General features: G+C 41.3%; 2 protein-coding genes across 5 annotated transcripts in view; one reads left to right on the plus strand and one right to left on the minus strand.

Moving 5' to 3' along the window:
- The first annotated feature begins 780 nt into the window (after positions 1 to 780).
- Positions 781 to 7,858, plus strand: LOC135436806 (probable multidrug resistance-associated protein lethal(2)03659). The gene is made up of 6 exons (XM_064694525.1): positions 781 to 1,002; positions 2,987 to 3,217; positions 3,272 to 5,185; positions 5,577 to 6,043; positions 6,506 to 7,454; positions 7,510 to 7,858. The coding sequence occupies exons 1-6, from the start codon at positions 929 to 931 to the stop codon at positions 7,856 to 7,858; spliced, it is 3,984 nt and encodes a 1,327-aa protein (XP_064550595.1). The 5' UTR covers positions 781 to 928.
- A 1,333-nt stretch (positions 7,859 to 9,191) lies between these two features.
- jus (julius seizure) overlaps positions 9,192 to 17,353 on the minus strand; it is a 29,917-nt gene continuing 21,755 nt past the window's right edge. Inside the window, exons 4-8 of one of the 4 annotated variants that reach the window (XR_010437564.1) lie at positions 15,593 to 15,733; positions 15,406 to 15,517; positions 14,838 to 15,025; positions 12,908 to 13,340; positions 11,020 to 11,160 (exon numbers count right to left, since the gene is read on the minus strand). Coding sequence is in view for 2 of the 4 variants with exons in the window: in XM_064694265.1 (XP_064550335.1) it covers positions 10,919 to 11,160; positions 14,829 to 15,025; positions 15,406 to 15,517; positions 15,593 to 15,733 (692 nt within the window). In the remaining 2 variants the exon portion in view is untranslated. Of the gene's footprint in view, positions 11,161 to 12,907; positions 13,341 to 14,828; positions 15,026 to 15,405; positions 15,518 to 15,592; positions 15,734 to 17,353 lie in introns of all 4 variants that reach the window. The other 3 variants (XR_010437563.1, XM_064694266.1, XM_064694265.1) reach the window with 3 other exon arrangements.

Raw genomic sequence — 17,353 nt, forward strand, 5'->3', positions numbered from 1 at the left:
AGGGTGCCCGACTAGGAGATACTCTGTACCCACCTACGAGCAACTTTTTATAGCTGGTTGCATACTTTAAAATTAATTCTATGACAATTTTCATGTTTAATTTTTGAGGTCTTTTGTGAAATTCAGAGAACTTCAAGATGGCATTATATTGTATGTATACACCAAAAAAAAAGAGAAAATTTCTTTTGATTGCGGCGGAAGTAGGGAAAGGTATTTCCAAATAGTTTTGATTTGTGTAAGCTATAAGAAAAATGGATAATGGTGAAGATATGCTTAACAAACCTGGGCTGGGGATCGATATTTATCGATTCGGAGCACTGGCGGTTGTTATCGGCAATTATCGATTAAGTTAAAAATTTTAATTATTTAAAAATAAACTTTTTCTGCTGTGGTCTTCATCGTATCGACTCTAAGTCGGCGCGATTAGATAGATTAAAGAAGTTGCTTTCTGTCTGTTGGAATTGTATGATACTTTCTTCTAAACTAGCTAATGGGTATTAAATAGAGGTATTACTCAGCATTCGTTTTTGAAGCTAACTGTTGCCCTGAACTACGGCCGTGGCCATGTTTTCTAGCCGCGACTCGCGAGCTGTGGTTGCGACTGCAGTTCGGCTGATGATTTGCTGTCAGGCGGCATTTAGATAAAACCGCCACCAAGAGGGGCGATAGGGCAGCCTGGATCATTGATTTATAGCGATGATTCGGGAACGTAGCGCAACATTTAGTTAAAAATCAAACGCTTTTCACACACGGCAAATCAGTTGCGAGCGAAGCGTCAAAGGCAACGGCCACATGCGGGAATTGTGCTAAAGGATATTAATATTGAGAAATATATACCTATGTGATATAAAAGGAATATAGCTGATATATACAGATCATAATTTTTGGAGCTGCAAGTTGGCCAGCTGTGTGAAGCCCATGCCAAACAATGTGCGCGACAAAGGAGGAACGCAAACCAAATCCAGTGCTAAACGCGAATTTCTTCTCCAAGTGGTTTTTTATGTGAGTGTGCGCGCGATCCATAAATCCCCGTATAAATGGCCTTCAAAGAATGTCTAACCATAAATTTAACGCGGCTTAGTCAATATAAGGAAATCTAAAGTGCTAAACGTATACGCAATGTATGCGGCATTACGTATACGCGATGTGTGGCTAATTTCGTAATTGATCAAATGCTGACAATTGTGTTACAACATGTGCTATGCTCCTGTCGCCTGTCGCCGTCGTGATAAGATAAACCTGAAGAGGAAATCGCGCACAGATTTATGACAGTGCCGCAACGCTTTTCAGAATGTGCCAAAGTTACAGTTCTTGTTATTTAAAATCATTCTGCACGTATCTTTTGTCTAGCCTGATCTAGCATGTTTTAATAAAATTGTGCTATAAGTGTCAAGCATGCACACTCCAAACAAGCTGAATCGATCAAGCATTATCTGATCGTCCCTTTGTCTGTCTGCATGCATGATAAAGAGCTGACGACAATAAAACTATTTATAAACGACTGATCAGACTAACCTTTGGCTGTCTGTATCCGTGACTAAGAGCTGGAATCGACAAACGAACAATAATCAAGAATAATGTTGCCAGATTTAGATAACAAAATTGTTCAAGAGGCCAAACCATAAACAAATCGCCAAGCCTTATGAAAATCGGATGAGATTTGAATGAGTTAAGGGGACGGGAAATTTCGACCTATGTCTATATAGGATATTTGAGGGTACCATTTTTACATGAATTTTGTCCAAAAATAATGTTGCCAGATTTAGATGCCAAATTGATCTAGAATTCAATTCATTAACAAAAAGCCAAACCTTATGAAAATCGGATGAGTTTTGACCGAGTTATGGAGGTGGGAAATTTTGACCTATGTCTATATAGGATATTTAAGGGTTCCATTTTCACATGAATTTTGACCAAAAAAAAAGAGTTGCCAGATTTAGATTTCCAATTGATCTAGAGGTCAAGCCATTAACAAAAAGCCAAGCCTTATGAAAATCGGTTGAGTTTTGACCGAGTTAGGGGTGTGGGAAATTTTGATAGATGCCAAATTGACCGAGTTGAAGAAGTGCGAAATTTCGACCTGTGCCCGTGGCACGTATAAAAGAAATTCTCTCAAAGATCTTTGAAAATGAGTTTGAAACCGATCGGACGGTAAGCAAAAACTTCATACAATTTTCCCAAATCGGTAAAACACGAATTCATAAAGTTCAAATCGAACAAATCTTAAAAATGCAGCAAAAAAATAATTTAATCGCACTTTTTAACGAGGAAACTTTGATTTTGCGAAAAATGTGAAACACGATAAAACAGACCGAACGGTGACCAATGCACAGCCTGAGGTGTAAGGACTACGAAGCTGTCATATTTACTACAACTTTTCCTAGGAAAACGCGTTTCAAAAATTCGAGCTCCAAGTGGGCTAAAAGGGAGTCGAAGCTTGTTCGTTACATTCGATAATCAACGCTGTCATATAAAAAGTGTGCTTTGTAAATGTTGAACGTCGGACTAGCTAGCGAGAGATCGCCGGTTCAAATACAGCAATTGTCAGTTTTTATGCAAATTTACTTAATACTTTATTGATCATAAAATATAAACTAAGTAAGATTAAAAAGTCACCATGGAAAATGCTTGTTTAGAAAAGGTTAATTTATATTTTCATATTGTGGATAACTCCCTTAGTTTTTCCCAAAATTAATTTGAGCATTTCTTTTGGGGTAAAGGAGACATCTAATATGATTAAATTTTACTTTCATGGTTTACTTGGGGGATATATACTCCACATTCTCCTTAAATAATAAAGGACAAAAAACTCGTTAGCTTTTTAGGAATATATTTTTTAAAGGCTGAGGTGTCACGGGTTCACCTTATACCCTGCGTACAGGGTATTTTATAGTAGGCTACTCTTGACTAGATTTAATTTAAAAAACAACTTAGCCATAACAGAAAGTTCGTCAAGAATAATCGCCTGACGTTTTGTTTTTGTCAGCTGGTCACGTGAGATTCTGCGCAAAGGCCATGGCAAATCGATTGAACCCGCCGATTTGTATGCGAATGTACCCAGCCTGGATAGTACAAAGGTGTCCCAGGATCTGCTGGGCCACTGGGAGCGTGAGCTGAAACGGCCGCAGCCGAGTGTGCTGCACATGATCTTCAAGGCGTACGGAGCGAAATTTGTGCCCTTTTGCATACTCTACTCGCTGGTGGAGATCTCCCTGCAGTAAGTCGAAGCAACCCAAAGTGTTCCTTCATTATGTATTCCCCCGCATTGCAGCACTATGCAGCCGCTGCTGCTGGGCAAGCTGGTGTCCTTCTTCTCGGAGGGCAACGATTACGAGTCCATGGAGTCGGCCTATCTGTACGCCATGGGCGTGGTTCTCTGCTCGCTGGTCAAGGTGCTCTGCTATCATCCGTTTATGTTCCATCTGTTTGCGCTGGGCGCTCGCATCCGTCTGGCCTGCGCCGGACTGGTCTACAGGAAGTGCCTGCGCGTCTCCGTGGCATCGGATAACAGCGGGATGAGCGGCTATGCGATTGCCCTGATGTCCACGGATCTGCCGCAGTTCAATGAGACCTTCTACTTCTTCCACGAGCTGTGGAAGGGACCGCTGGAGGGCCTGATCTTTGGCTACATTATTTACCAAGTGATCGGCTGGCCAGCTCTGGTGGGCATGGCCACCATTATACTCTTCATACCGCTGCAGGTGTGGGCGGCGAAGGCGACGGCGCGCTTCAAGCGCCTCTCGGCGGAATACGGCGACGAGCGGGTCAAGCTGATGAACGAGATCATATCGGCCATGCAGGTGATCAAGATGTACGCCTGGGAGAAGTCCTTCGCCAAGCTGATCGCACGTGTGCGCCGGAAAGAGATGGGCGCCATACGCGGCACCATGTACGTCTATGCGGGGCTCCAGTGCACCGACATGATCTCCAAGCTGTCGCTGTTCCTGTGCCTGGTCACATACGTCTTCACTGGCGACATTGTCACCGCCCAGAAGGTGTTCATGGTGTCCAGCTACTATGACCATCTCAATCACTCGCTGCTGCATCTCTGGCCGCTGGCCATTAACTCCTGGGCGGAGACGTTTGTCGTTGCCCGCCGGCTGTTGGACTTTCTGCTGCAGCACGAGGATCCCGCCGATGGCGGTGTGACCAACTTTACCGACGTGGACGATGATCTGCAGCATGGCAACTATTTTGGACGCCTGCACAATCCGCTGGCGCTGCGCAAGAGCGTCACGCTGCGCCAGCTGACCGCCAGCTGGGATCAGTCCAGCCAGGAGAAACGCCAGCGGCACATCGAGGACATCAGCTTCGAGGCCGAGGAGCAGCAATTTGTTGGCATCGTGGGCACCGTCGGCGCTGGCAAGAGCACGCTGCTGGCCGCTCTGCTCGGCGAGTTGGACATCATCAGCGGCAGCGTGGAGCTCAATGGCGTCATCAGCTATGCGCCGCAGGAGCCCTGGCTAAATCGTTGCAGCATCCGCGAGAATATTGTCTTCATGGAGCCCTACGACGAGCATCGCTACAGGGAGGTGCTGCGTGTCTGCCTGCTGGAGAAGGACATTGAGCAGCTGCCGCACGGAGATGCCACCATGGTGGGCGAGTCCGGCGCCAGCTTGAGCGGCGGCCAAAAGGCTAGGGTTAGCCTGGCGCGAGCTGTTTACCGCAAGGCGGACATCTATCTGCTGGACGATCCGCTCTCCGCCGTGGACTCCCATGTGGGCCGGCTGCTCCTGCAGCACTGCCTCCATGAGTTTCTCAGCGACAAGATACGCATCCTGGTCACACATCGCGTGACCCTGCTGCGCCATGCCGATCACATGGTGCTGATGGAGGCCGGACGTGCCTCCATACAGGGCGGATACGAGTCGCTCAAGAAACTCATCCGGTTTCGCATGTCCGTCGCCAATGACAGCGAGGTGGCCAAATTGCGCGCCGTGCGTGCCGATAGCATCTTTGAGGAGGCGCCGCCGCACGAGCCACTCTCGCAGCAGCAGCTCCAGCTGCAGGTGGACGAGCACGAGCAGCGTTACAAGGAGCAGCAGTTCCAGGGCTCCGTCAAACTAACCACCTACAAGCAATACTTTGCTGTGCTCGGTCTGCCGTTCGTGGTGCTGCTCATATTTGTAGTCTTTCTGCTGGCGCGTGGCTTTGAGGCCACCATGGACATTTTTCTGTCCAAATGGTATGTATTTTCTAGAGCCCTAAATTGATGTCCACAAAATCCAATCAACTCGAGCTATTGAGCATCGAGCTAAGCATTGTTCGTATAAACGATTCATCAAACCCAATGACATTCAAAAAAAACAAACTTCGAACCGCAACATGCAACATGTTGTGTTCGAACTCGACTGAAATAGTCGAGTTCGATGAAAGCTCCATTAGCTCATGCTTCTTTTTCTATTGATTCAAAGGACTTGTCAGCAACTCCAATAGCTCAATTAGCAAAAAGGTTTGATTCGTTCGACTAAAATAATTGCTCTAGTATCCACATCCCTTTAAGGGGATGCAGGGCTCTGGCATTTTACTCATTATCTACATCAAATTAATATTACACATATTTATCCACCCCTCAGGGCCACGTGGGAGGAAACGCAGCCGGACGAACATGAGCCGCCCATTGAACGGCGCAGGATTCGCACACGCCTGGTCACCCTGTACGCCGTGCTCATTGTGAGCACCCTGTTTCTGTATGTGCTGCGCACCTTTGGCTTCTTTATGATGTGCCTGCGCATCTCGCTGCGCATTCATAACTTCCTCTTTCGCGGCATCATACGCGCCAGCATGCAGTTCTTTACCTTGGCCACCTCGGGACGCATTCTGAATCGCTTCTCCAGCGACATTCTGGCCATTGACATCACCCTGCCGCAGTCTATGATGGAATCTCTGGAGTTCTTTATCAATGGGCTGGCTGTGCTTCTGGTTGTGAGCATCGCCAACTATTGGCTGACTATTCCAGCGCTTGTGATGATTGCCTTGCTCTACTTTACCCGCAGCCTCTACATAGGCGCCAGCAGAAGCCTCAAGCGCATCGAGACCATCTGTGAGTAGACAATTCGTTGGGAATCATAGGAATATGTAACGGGATTATATGTATATTGCGAATGGGAGTCTTTTAAAAAGAAGGGAGGCGCCAGTGCGATCGAGAGGGTCTGTTGGGCCTGGAGCTCTCTTGATGGGCGGTCGACCTCCCTAATAAGGGTCGACCTCCCTGATAAGGGGAAAGTCCTACTCTTGCTAAAGAGACCCTGATCTGAGCTCGCTGTCCAGTTAATTTTTCTTCTATTTAAATAAATATCAAAAGGTTTATTCTTTACCAGATGAATTTTCCTAAAGCACAGCCTAAAGCTCCGGCTTAGATCAAAACCAGCTTGAAACCTTGGTTTACCTTGCCTTGGAATAACTTTCAAAAAGAGTCTCCTATTAAGCCACGCCCACTTTCAACCTTTCATATCAGCTGCATATATATATTACTGAGTTCACCTGTTTCTTCTGCCCTCCACAGCCCGCAGTCCCATCTACTCGTACACAAATGCGACCTTTAAGGGCCTGACCACCATTCGCGCCTTGAATGCGACCAAGCGTCTGGAGCGGGGCTTCCATAGCTATCAGAACGAGAACACCTCGGCCGTTTATTTGTACGGTAGTGTCAATCGGGCCTTTGCCTTCTGGACGGATCTCATCTGTGTGCTGTACATCCTGGTGGTTACGTTCAGCTTTCTAGTGTTCGATCGGGACTATTACAGCGGCGATGTGGGCCTGGCCATAACGCAGTCCATGACGCTGAGCATCATCTGTCAGTGGGGCATGGGACACACCGTCGAGCTGGAGAATCAGATGACCAGCGTTGAGCGCGTCCTGGAGTACGTCCAGCTGCCGCCGGAGCCCTCCTACGAGACGGCGGCAGCTGTCAATCTGCCCGCCAAGTGGCCCAGTGCGGGTCAGCTGCACTTCCAGGATCTGCGACTGCGCTACAGCGACCATGGGCATTATGTGCTGAAGGGCTTGAGCTTTACCATACATCCCAAGGAGAAGGTGGGCATTGTGGGTCGCACGGGCGCCGGCAAATCCTCCGTCGTGCAGGCGGTCTTTCGCCTGGCCCTTAACGAGGGACTCATCGAGATCGATGGCTACGATATCGGCAAATTGGGTCTGCACGATTTGCGCAGTCGCATCTCGATTATACCGCAGGATCCGGTACTGTTTTCGGGCACGCTGCGCTACAATCTGGATCCGTTCGAGCACCAGCTGGACGCGGAGCTGTGGCAGGCGCTGGACGCCGTCAAGCTGAAGGCCTTTGTGACAGCGCTCAAAGGTGGGCTCAGCTACAGGCTGCACGATGGCGGCGCCAACTTCAGCATGGGCCAGCGACAGCTGATTTGCCTGGCACGCGCCATTCTGCGGCATAATACAATACTCATCATGGACGAGGCGACGGCCAATGTGGATCCGGAGTAAGTGGCTAGGCACGCGATATAATCATTGAGCTAATCTTCTTGGCTTTTGCAGCACGGATCAGCTCATCCAGGAGGCGATACACACCAAGTTCGCCAACTGCACGGTGCTGACCATTGCCCATCGCCTGCACACGGTCATGGATTCGGATCGTGTCCTGGTCATGGATGCGGGCCGTGTCGTCGAGCTGGGTCATCCGCATGAGCTGCTGCAGCAGCGCAACGGACATCTCTATCGTTTCGTGGAGAAGACCGGGCCGAGCAGTGCCAAGCACTTGCGCCACGTCGCCGAGCAGAGCTTCCATAAGCGCGTGATGGGCAAGCGCGGATTGCCGGAGCCGGAGCCGGAGCACCAGGCGCATCCGGAGGGCAGGCTGAGCGTTTTCAGGGGCACCACACTATAGAAAAGACTGTTGTTGTTTTTGTTTTTTTTTTGTAAGTTATGGTAATATATAGTTTTTATTATAGTGAACTGATTTTTAAATATAAATCTATATAATTTTGTATATATATATATGTGTATATATATGCACTTTATATGTATAATATACGAAGTTCTTTTCGTCTTGAAGTTTTTGGGAAAAAAATCAAGCATTTTTTTGCAAGTATTTGTTTATTCTTGTTATGCATTTATTTACTTAACGATTAACTAGCGCGCTAAATAAACCTGAATACGGTTCGGCTTAAGTTTTTCAAAACTAAGTATATTAACTACGCTCAACTCCTAGTTGGTTGTTCTTGTGCCTAGTTTTTGTATGAGTCACATGAGAAATCTTGAGTATAATGCAGTTTTTGCTCTAGCTTTCATATTTAATTAATAATATAATTTTTTGTCGCTTTGCTGTGCGATTGTGTTTTTATTTTTCAACTATTCTGCCTTTCTTTTGTATAGATAGATTTGATTTAATTCGATTTACGATGTTATGTATAAAATTGTTTTGGTAGAGTGTAAATGAATTTATCGCATAGATTTTCACTAGACAAGAAGTGTGTATATGTTTATTTTTTTTTTTGTTTTAATTTTTAAATGTATTTTTTTCGTGTATAAGTTTTTTAAAGTAAATAAAGCATATATTGATGTATATATTTATTTGTTTCTTATGATTTTTCGCTTATTTAAAATTCGCTTACTTAAAGTCTGCCTTCAACATTTTTGTAGTTTGATGTAAATAGAAAAATCAGTGTTTGGAGAATGTTCATAAATCTTATGTATATATATATGTATATATTTAAGTTTAAGTTTAGCTATATCTGTGCTTAGATTTTAGTGTTGTCACAAAAACCAAGTTAAACCTTGAAATCCTTCCCCAAATTTCAATGCTCAAGTTGTTTTTTTTCCTTTACCTTTCCCTTTACCATTTCTTTCTCGATCTGATCTATTTTCTATAATTCTGTATGCTTCCCGCTCTTGTGCTTCGGAATGTAAAAAGGTATGTCTATAGTTTTGATGCCCTAGAAATAAGATTGTTTGTTTGCTGTTTAAGGAAAAATTCGATGCAATTTGAATAAAATTATGTTGCTTTTTATATCGTAATTATAGTTACTCGATTTTAGCTAGTTAAATATATATATATGTATTTTTAAAGCATTTTTCATTTACTTTTTGTTTGTTTGGAAATTTTTCCTCAAATATTTCTGTTTAAGATTATGCGATATTCGCTCGCTCTACTAAATTGTACCATTTTCGGCATATTTCTTTAGGTTTTCGTATTTAGTAATATAGGTTTTTTTTTGTTATTTTTATTTTTATTTATTTGTAATTTGTTTTGTTTCAAGTACAAACACGTTTTGTATTCATTTTGTTATTCTCACAGTTAAGCTTCTTTGATTGAGCACAAAAGCAAATGAGAGTTTTGTTGAGGGGGGGCTTTGCGGAAAACCAAAAGACCTTAACATACTCAACATTCTAAGTACTATATATGTATATATATATAATCTTGTTATTTTTTTTTTTTTTAAATTCTTTTTGGCCAGCCAAATGTGGGCTCAGCACTGGACGCACGAAGAATCTTCCCCTATTATTGGCTCGCCCAGTGCTCAGCCCCGGCCGACCATTCCAGAGGATTCCAAAAAAAAACGAAAATTTGTGTGTGTGTTTGAAATTAAGGAGATTTAGCACAAAAATGTTACAGTGTTGTAAAGAACTGAAATGTTGGTAACTTTAACTGGAAGTCAATTTAGATTATTATTATTAGCAGCTACTCGTGTTTAGTTTAGACTTGGTTAGGCGCTAACTACTCGAACTACGGCACTTGACTGTGCATTGTGCTAGCTTTTCTCAGCTTTTCTCAGCTTTTCTTAGCTTTTCTTAGATTTTCTTTTCCTTTCTAGTTTTCGTGTTTGTGTGAGTTCCCTAAACATTAGTTCAGCCAGCGTTTAACAATAGCTAGTCAAAAATTAATATCGAATAAAACACTTGACAAAATGGCTTTTAGTGGGAACTAATACGTGCGTGCAACGTTAATTGAAACGCATATTTTGATTATAAAATATGGTCCCGAGGTTTTATAATATTTTTTTTATATCTGTGTGTGCTCTTGCATTGGCTATAAGAATAATAATATCCATATTTTTTGGGAGGGGGGGCGATAGCAGCAATTGGAGGTGTGGCCGGAACTTGCGCTCTCTATACTGCACACATATATCTATATATATGTATGTGTGTGTATATATACTAGCCGTTGCCACATCGGTAGCTGCATCTAGATATAGATAAGATAAGGCGTTGTGCGTATGTACATTGTACATAGTCTGCTTTGTATTTTGTGTGTCCCAATTTTGTTGTTGTTTGGCAATGATTTTCGCTTTTCCTTTTAGTATAAGAGATATATATGTATATATATATTAGCAAAAACACAATTTTTCTAAATTCCATTGTTTTGGTTTCGTTTTAAATCTTGCCTACAAAAACGCTTTTATTTCTACGAAATTTTTTTGCTTGGGTGCCTAGGCATAAAAGCTTTAGATCTGCGTACAATATTTATATAAATTAATAAAGTATTTCATTTTCATGATCCATTTTTTTTTTTTAAATTTTTTTGCTCGTTTGTTTTTTTTTTGTTGTTTTTTTTTTGAAAAAAAGATTAGTATGAATTTGTTATGCAAGGTTTTTTTTCGAACATTTTTTTTCCACGGTGTAGTCGTATATATCCATTCGATATATACATCGATTGCTATATATAACTAGATATATATATATTTATTTATATGTATATGTAAGCAATTAATTAGCATTTGTTGTTGTGTGTAATACGCTTTTACGGCGTACCGGCTTACGGTTTCGAAAAATTGGAAAAAAAAACGGTCTTTTAAAAAAAGTTCTAACAATGGCATTATGTTCTGCTTACTATCGCGTGCATATTAAACGACGATATCGACGATTTGTTGACTCGTTTATACGTGTTATTATCATTTTTTTTTTTATTCTTTTTTTTTAATATTTTTTTTTACTGCATAGCCTTTGTTCACTTCTGTCCGGGTTCAATAATTTCAACGGTCACGCTCTCGGCCACGGGATTTGTGGTTATGTTCGTTATCAGGGACTCCTCCTGCGGCGATTTCAGCTGCGCATGATGCTGGCGATGCGAGGAGCCGTGCCGCTCGGGATGACCACCGCCGGACACCTTGCGCGGCGCCACCGAATTGCTGCGGTTCGAGCGCACCGATGTGGCGGATGCATTGCTGCCATGGGAGTCCGACTGGGAGCCTGTGGAGCGAATGTTTATTACATCATTTTTATTTTCAACAAGTGCCACAGACAAGGGATAAACGTATAAAGACAACAACAACGATTACAACATGGCAGGTGTAGCCGGCATTCACTCAGGCGCCGGTAAGTTTGGCATTCAGCTAACTCTTGTAGAGAAGGAACACAAAGGCATCCGTACGAGCACAAGACTACATTGAAACACGGTCTACGCACACAAATACTTGGATACTACGCTTTCTTAGTTATAAAATAAGCAATTAATAGGTAAGAGTAGTTCTCTTCGGAGTGCCGAAGTTTGAATACCCTTGCAGAGAAGATTAAATACCCTTAAACGATAAATGAGCTGTTCTACATGTCTGCGCGTTGGACTGAGCAGCGAGAGATCGCCGGCTCAAATTTAGCTGCAATATGCAAAATATTTAATAGAGAAATATCTTCTCAGAAGCACAATAAAGCTGCCTAAGATATATTAAAATATAATATTTTCAATACTATGAAAACTACATCTTAGCCCGATAATAAAATACCCCATGACAATTGTTCCATTATACGTCGAGCTTAAAATTATGTAGCTTGTATAAAATGAAGGCTGCAAATTAGTTTTGAACTAAACTCATTCGTATCCCGTACTTTAATTGATTCTTTACTGTGAAACGATCCTAACTAGCTGCCCAAATAAAAACTCAACCCAAACAGTTTTAAAAGAACGTGCAATGGAATCTTCAGGATAGATGATTTGGACTTAAAACATAACTGCGTGCAATTTCGATGGTTTAGCCAAATCCATGAACATCACGAACAAATCTGTGAACCGTACCAACAAAAAATTGTTTGAATTTGCCGCCCTTTTTATATACACAAAAATTTGATAAAAAATTTAAATTTCGACCGATAGCTCCTATGACAGCTTTATGATATACTATATATATCTACCGTCTTTTCCAGCAATAAGATCCTATGCAAAGTTTTACTTAAGCATATGCTTAAACTGCGAAACGAACAGACATATAGAATATCAGACAAAAGACGAGAATACCCTGCGCTTGATCTAAAATATTTGTTATATATATCTAATAAAGTGGACGTTATGGGCTCTGCAAGGGTATAAAGAGATTAGTCATATAAAACTAGTTACCCAAGCATACTTAAAGCAGAAACAAAACTGGAAAATGGCGTGCATAAAAACTGTAAACAAAAAGCGGAAACGGAAACGGGAATCGAATTGAATTGAAAACAAAATACAGACGCTGCTAAACACTATTTATATATATGTATATATTTATATGGTATATGGTTTCGCAAGTGTTTTTTTTGGGAGTACTATATGACAGTTTCGTAATCTTCAGTTGAGGTGTCTAAGTGTACATAGCATATAGAGAGCAGACTAAACAACTAAATCTGTAACTTAACTTTAACTTTAGCTTTAGCTGGAAGCTAAACTTTAACCATAATCGTAACATTAAGTGTGTCTTGGCTGAGTGTTGCGTGTGGAGTGTTGTGTGTGGAGTGTCTGGTGGCGCATACATGGGGTTAGTAATTGTTATACTTAGTTTGGGAGCGGTTACTTGGTATAGAAGTTAACGGCAACTCTCACTACGTCTTAGCTCTAATGTTAGGTTCGTACAACAACAGTTTTTTTGGCACAACAACAAAGACAGCAACTACAATTTACAGGACACTGGGCATAACACAGCTAAACAACACATTCAACAAAAATGGCGGCTACAACAACGTTGCTGCATACCTCGGGAACTGGTACTGGAACTGGAACTGGAACTGGTTGTGGACCTGGCACTGGTACTGATATGGCTGGATTTATATGGCCTAAGACTAAAACTTATTGGCACCCGGATTGGCAGTCATGCCGCAGGCGGGCGCCGCGCCCGGCGACGACACATACGTGGTCGTCACGGTGTTGCTTGACGCTGGCGTCGGCGTCGGCGTCAGCGTTGGCGTTGGCGTCGGCGTCAACGTTGTGAGTGGGGCAACATAGGTTGTGGCGTTGGCAACACTGGCCGCTGTTGTTGTTGTGGTTGGCACGTAGGGCAAAAAATGGCTATGGACAACATTGTACTGGTTGGCGGCGCTCGGATGCTCCAGGAGACGCGAACAGTTGGAAACATCGCTGACACGTGAGTCGCTGGAGCGTGTGTTGCTCTTCGAGCGTATCATGCGACCTTTTACAGCAATGTGCGTGCGTGCGTGCGTGCGTGTGTGTGTGTGTGTGTGTGTGTGTGTCGGTAAGTGTGGCAGAAGAGAGAGCAGGCGGCGAGCAAAGAGAATGTTTATTGTTTGGCAACGCGACACAAAACTCAAATAACAATAAACTTAATCACTGAGAACAAAGGTAATTGGCAACAACTGTCCGCGGGACTTTAGATAACAAGCCCAGCAGCTGCACGGGTAACCAAAAAAAAAAAATATTCCACCTTTAAATTTAACGGTTCTTAAGACGTCAATCAATTTGATTGAGCCCCACAGAGTTGGGCCCCGCACACACACTTGAACTTGTCGCCTTGTTTTGAACAGAAAATTCCAATCACATTGCGATCCACTCGATTGGGTAAACCTCAGGAGCTCTTTAACTAATAGGTAAAGCCCGAGGCTCATGGAAGTGAGAGCTGTCAATAACTGTTATATATGCAACGGACTGGTTCATTTTAGATTCTATAAGTGTTTACGCGGGTTAAAAGTATGCTCAGACTGTTAGACTGTTATATTATGCAGATATATTGTGTAGTCAAATCTTACACTTGGTATCCTAAAGTTTATAATAACACAAATAATTTATATTTAATTTATAGAAAAGAATAGCTCACAAGTTTGGTTAGATAATAATAGATAATAGATAATAAAATCCTTAACTCCTGCACCTCCTGATATTAATTCTCTTATTCCTTCAGCAAATCTAGTTAAGCTCGAAAACTTTCGTATAAAGAACTTTATAAATATCATTTGAGTTATAAAGCTATCAATATCTTTTGAGTTAAGCACATGGATATTAGATCATAATAAATGTATTGAATTCCCAAGCAAATTAATAAAAGTTCTAAAACCTTCTGCAAATTCAAACCCTCTTGAACCATCTTCTTCTTATCTGCTCTCCCTAAAAAACACCTGCCTTAATATTTGTTTCGCATCTCAATTGATATAATTGCTTTGTCGATGATTTCGCAATGTTTATTACTTTTTTTTTTGGTGGCTATAAATACATGCATTAAATTTATTTTTTTTTTATTTATAAATTATTATCAAATGTCAATCAAGAAAAGTGTTTAACTTATAGGCTTAAGATATTAGAAAATAACATTTTGTTTTTGCTAAGAGCTCGACTTTTTGCACACTCACACGCATTTTTGTTCGAATTTACGGATTTTCGTAATTATATATATTTCCGCTGTGATTTGTTTGGTTAGTTGTTTTGGTGACTGACTGATTGATCGATTGATTGATTGATTGATTCGAGTTTATTCTTACTGTGTGCAGAAAGTTCTGCAAGTTCTTGAACAAAATATTAGCATAAATCAAACAAAATGAAGTTAAAACGACAAAACACACAAACAAATAAACAAATTAAGAAACCAAAGCCAAAATGCGCACTGGGTACAGTACAGTAAAACAGGTGCCATCAATAAATGGTAGCCACATATATATGGGATACAAACCTGTCTTACCTAGCGACGGATTCGGCGAGTGCGGACGCAGCGATGCCATGCTCGGCTGCCGGGATGGCGCCCGCACGGACATCCGTGAGCCGCGCCTGTCCTGGCCATGGAGCAGCTTGTTGTCCCGCAACAGGGAGACGTTCATCAGACGTGGATTCGGCGTATTGAATATGGTGCGATTCTCATGCCAGCGTGCCCTGCAAGAGCGCAAGCAAAACAATGCCGGATTAGTAGCTGGAAAGGACATGTGCCAAGGCCCCGGCGGATTGATATTGACCGCAACGTTGACGTTGCTCCTGATTGCGTTTAATGCCAATTAATGCCGCAAATTTTGTTCATCTAAGTGAAATTAATTGCTGATCAAATTATGTATCATTTGGCCCGCAGCCAGGGCAACGTCAAGCCAACAAATTGAGTTGAGTTAATGAAGCTGCCCGCCCCCGCCCCCCCGCACAGCCCATTGACCCAATTAATTTATGGGCATGTGTGGAAGGAAGTGTTTGGCTCATCGTTTTCTTTTTTTGGGTGTATGCTGATAAGTGATAAGTGATAAATGTTTGCATTGCAATTTACTCACTGGCTAAACAATCGCAGGACGACACAAATAATAACAAACATCAATGCCATTCCTACCAGTACGCCAATCATGGCCGGATCAAGGTATGTGTCCGGTCGCTTGTCCTGGCGTCCTGCAAACATATAACGACAAAGACAATTATTCTCCTCCTGCTGGGCAAACAATATCGCTGTCGCGGCGCACCGACCTTTGCACTCAACGGACCCATCCTTGCCCCAAATGGGCGACATCTCGAAGCGACATATGCAACGTCCGTCGCGGCATTCGGTCTGAAAGTAAATCGCCTCGCACTGCTCGTTGAAGAAACAGGACTCGTTGATGGCAGCCGCTGCAAAGTAAGGAGCAAACAGTGAATCCTTGTGACCATGATTCACACATGTAGCTACATATAGATACTATCTATATGTGTGTATACTCTATATATCTATCCGGAGCTTGTTTACACGCTTGTTTTATGAGTGCACAGAACGGAACAGTTGGACTCAACTTGTGGCTGAGTCAATCCTCGCTGGCGTCAGTTTGATGACCGCCAGACAAATATTTTTATAGCGCACAGTCCGGAACAGCCCCCGCCCCGCCCCACCTACCTGTCTGGCTATTTATAGTGCCCTTCAAAATGTTGTATTTGAATAATTTTAGCATGTGTGTAAATACATAAGCATAGTCTGAGAATTTGGGCTTATTGTGTGTCGGCAATAATTACTGGGTGGGTTTTAGTATTTATAGCTGGCATTTATGGGAAAGAGATGGAAATGCCATTGAGGTAAACGTTTCCAAAAATTTTACTGTAAAAGTACGGAACAACTGCTAAATAGTATTTTATACAGTTTTCAAAATATTCATATTTTATATGTCGTATTTTCTGTGTGGTTATATGATATATCTGTCATGACATAGAGTTCAAAAGCCAATATAAAATGAGGTAAATATTATTTTCCCATATACAACGATTCAGAAATAATAATGCAAAAACTTTATGAAAACAATGTTAATATTAATAAATAACAAAAATTAATAATAACAATAATAGTAATAATAATAACAGTAATAGTAATAGTAATAATAATAATAATAATATTAATAATAATAATAATAATAATAATAATAATAATAATAATAATAATAATAATAATTATAATAATAATAATAATAATAATAATAATAATAATAATAATAATAATAATAAAAATAATAATAATATTAATAATATTAATAATATTGTTTTTTGGGCTAAGGTGGGGAAAATGCCTCCTGCATATCACACTGACCCCTTCTAAACGAGCCTATCTCCACTTCGGAGTAATAAAAATAATAAGAATAATAATATTGCTAATAATAATAACAAAAATACAAAAAAATTTAAAAGTTCTTAAGTCTTTCACGGCTTTGCTGGAGGGTCAATCATGCCCAGAAAATATATTTAATATTTAAACTGAAAATCCTGTTAGTACTTCATATTTTATTTATAATTTAAGGTATCATTAACAATTTCGAGTGATTCATTTAGTTGAGCTATACTTCACTTTGCAAAAGTAAACCAAGCAAAAAAATTCAAGTATTTTTAACCAAAAGCAATTCGCACGCATTTAAGAAATTCGAATTCTTTATCTTTTGATAACATTTTGCCTTTGCAATAAACAACAGAGTTTTAAAAAAATAGAATGCTATCCCAATTAAAAAAAGGCATGTGTTCCAGGAATGCCAACCAAATTATTGAATATTAAATTATAAGCTCATAAGAGATACTTTTTTACTTTATTATTGATTTGATGAGAATCATTTTGTATAGAGCTTAATCATTGTATATGATAGTTTGCTCAAAAATTATATCAAGGATCTTTTCATCAGTTTTTCGATTTGTTAGAATAGCTCCATATTTAAACAGCTGCTTTAGTGCTCAGATAATGCATTGTCATGAAATGTTTCCATATCGTATGGGGATTTCACA

This window comes from Drosophila montana, unplaced genomic scaffold (assembly GCF_035044405.1).
Source record: "Drosophila montana isolate Dmon_TW-CO22-7 unplaced genomic scaffold, ASM3504440v1 contig_3733_1, whole genome shotgun sequence".
NCBI lineage: Eukaryota > Metazoa > Arthropoda > Insecta > Diptera > Drosophilidae > Drosophila > Drosophila montana.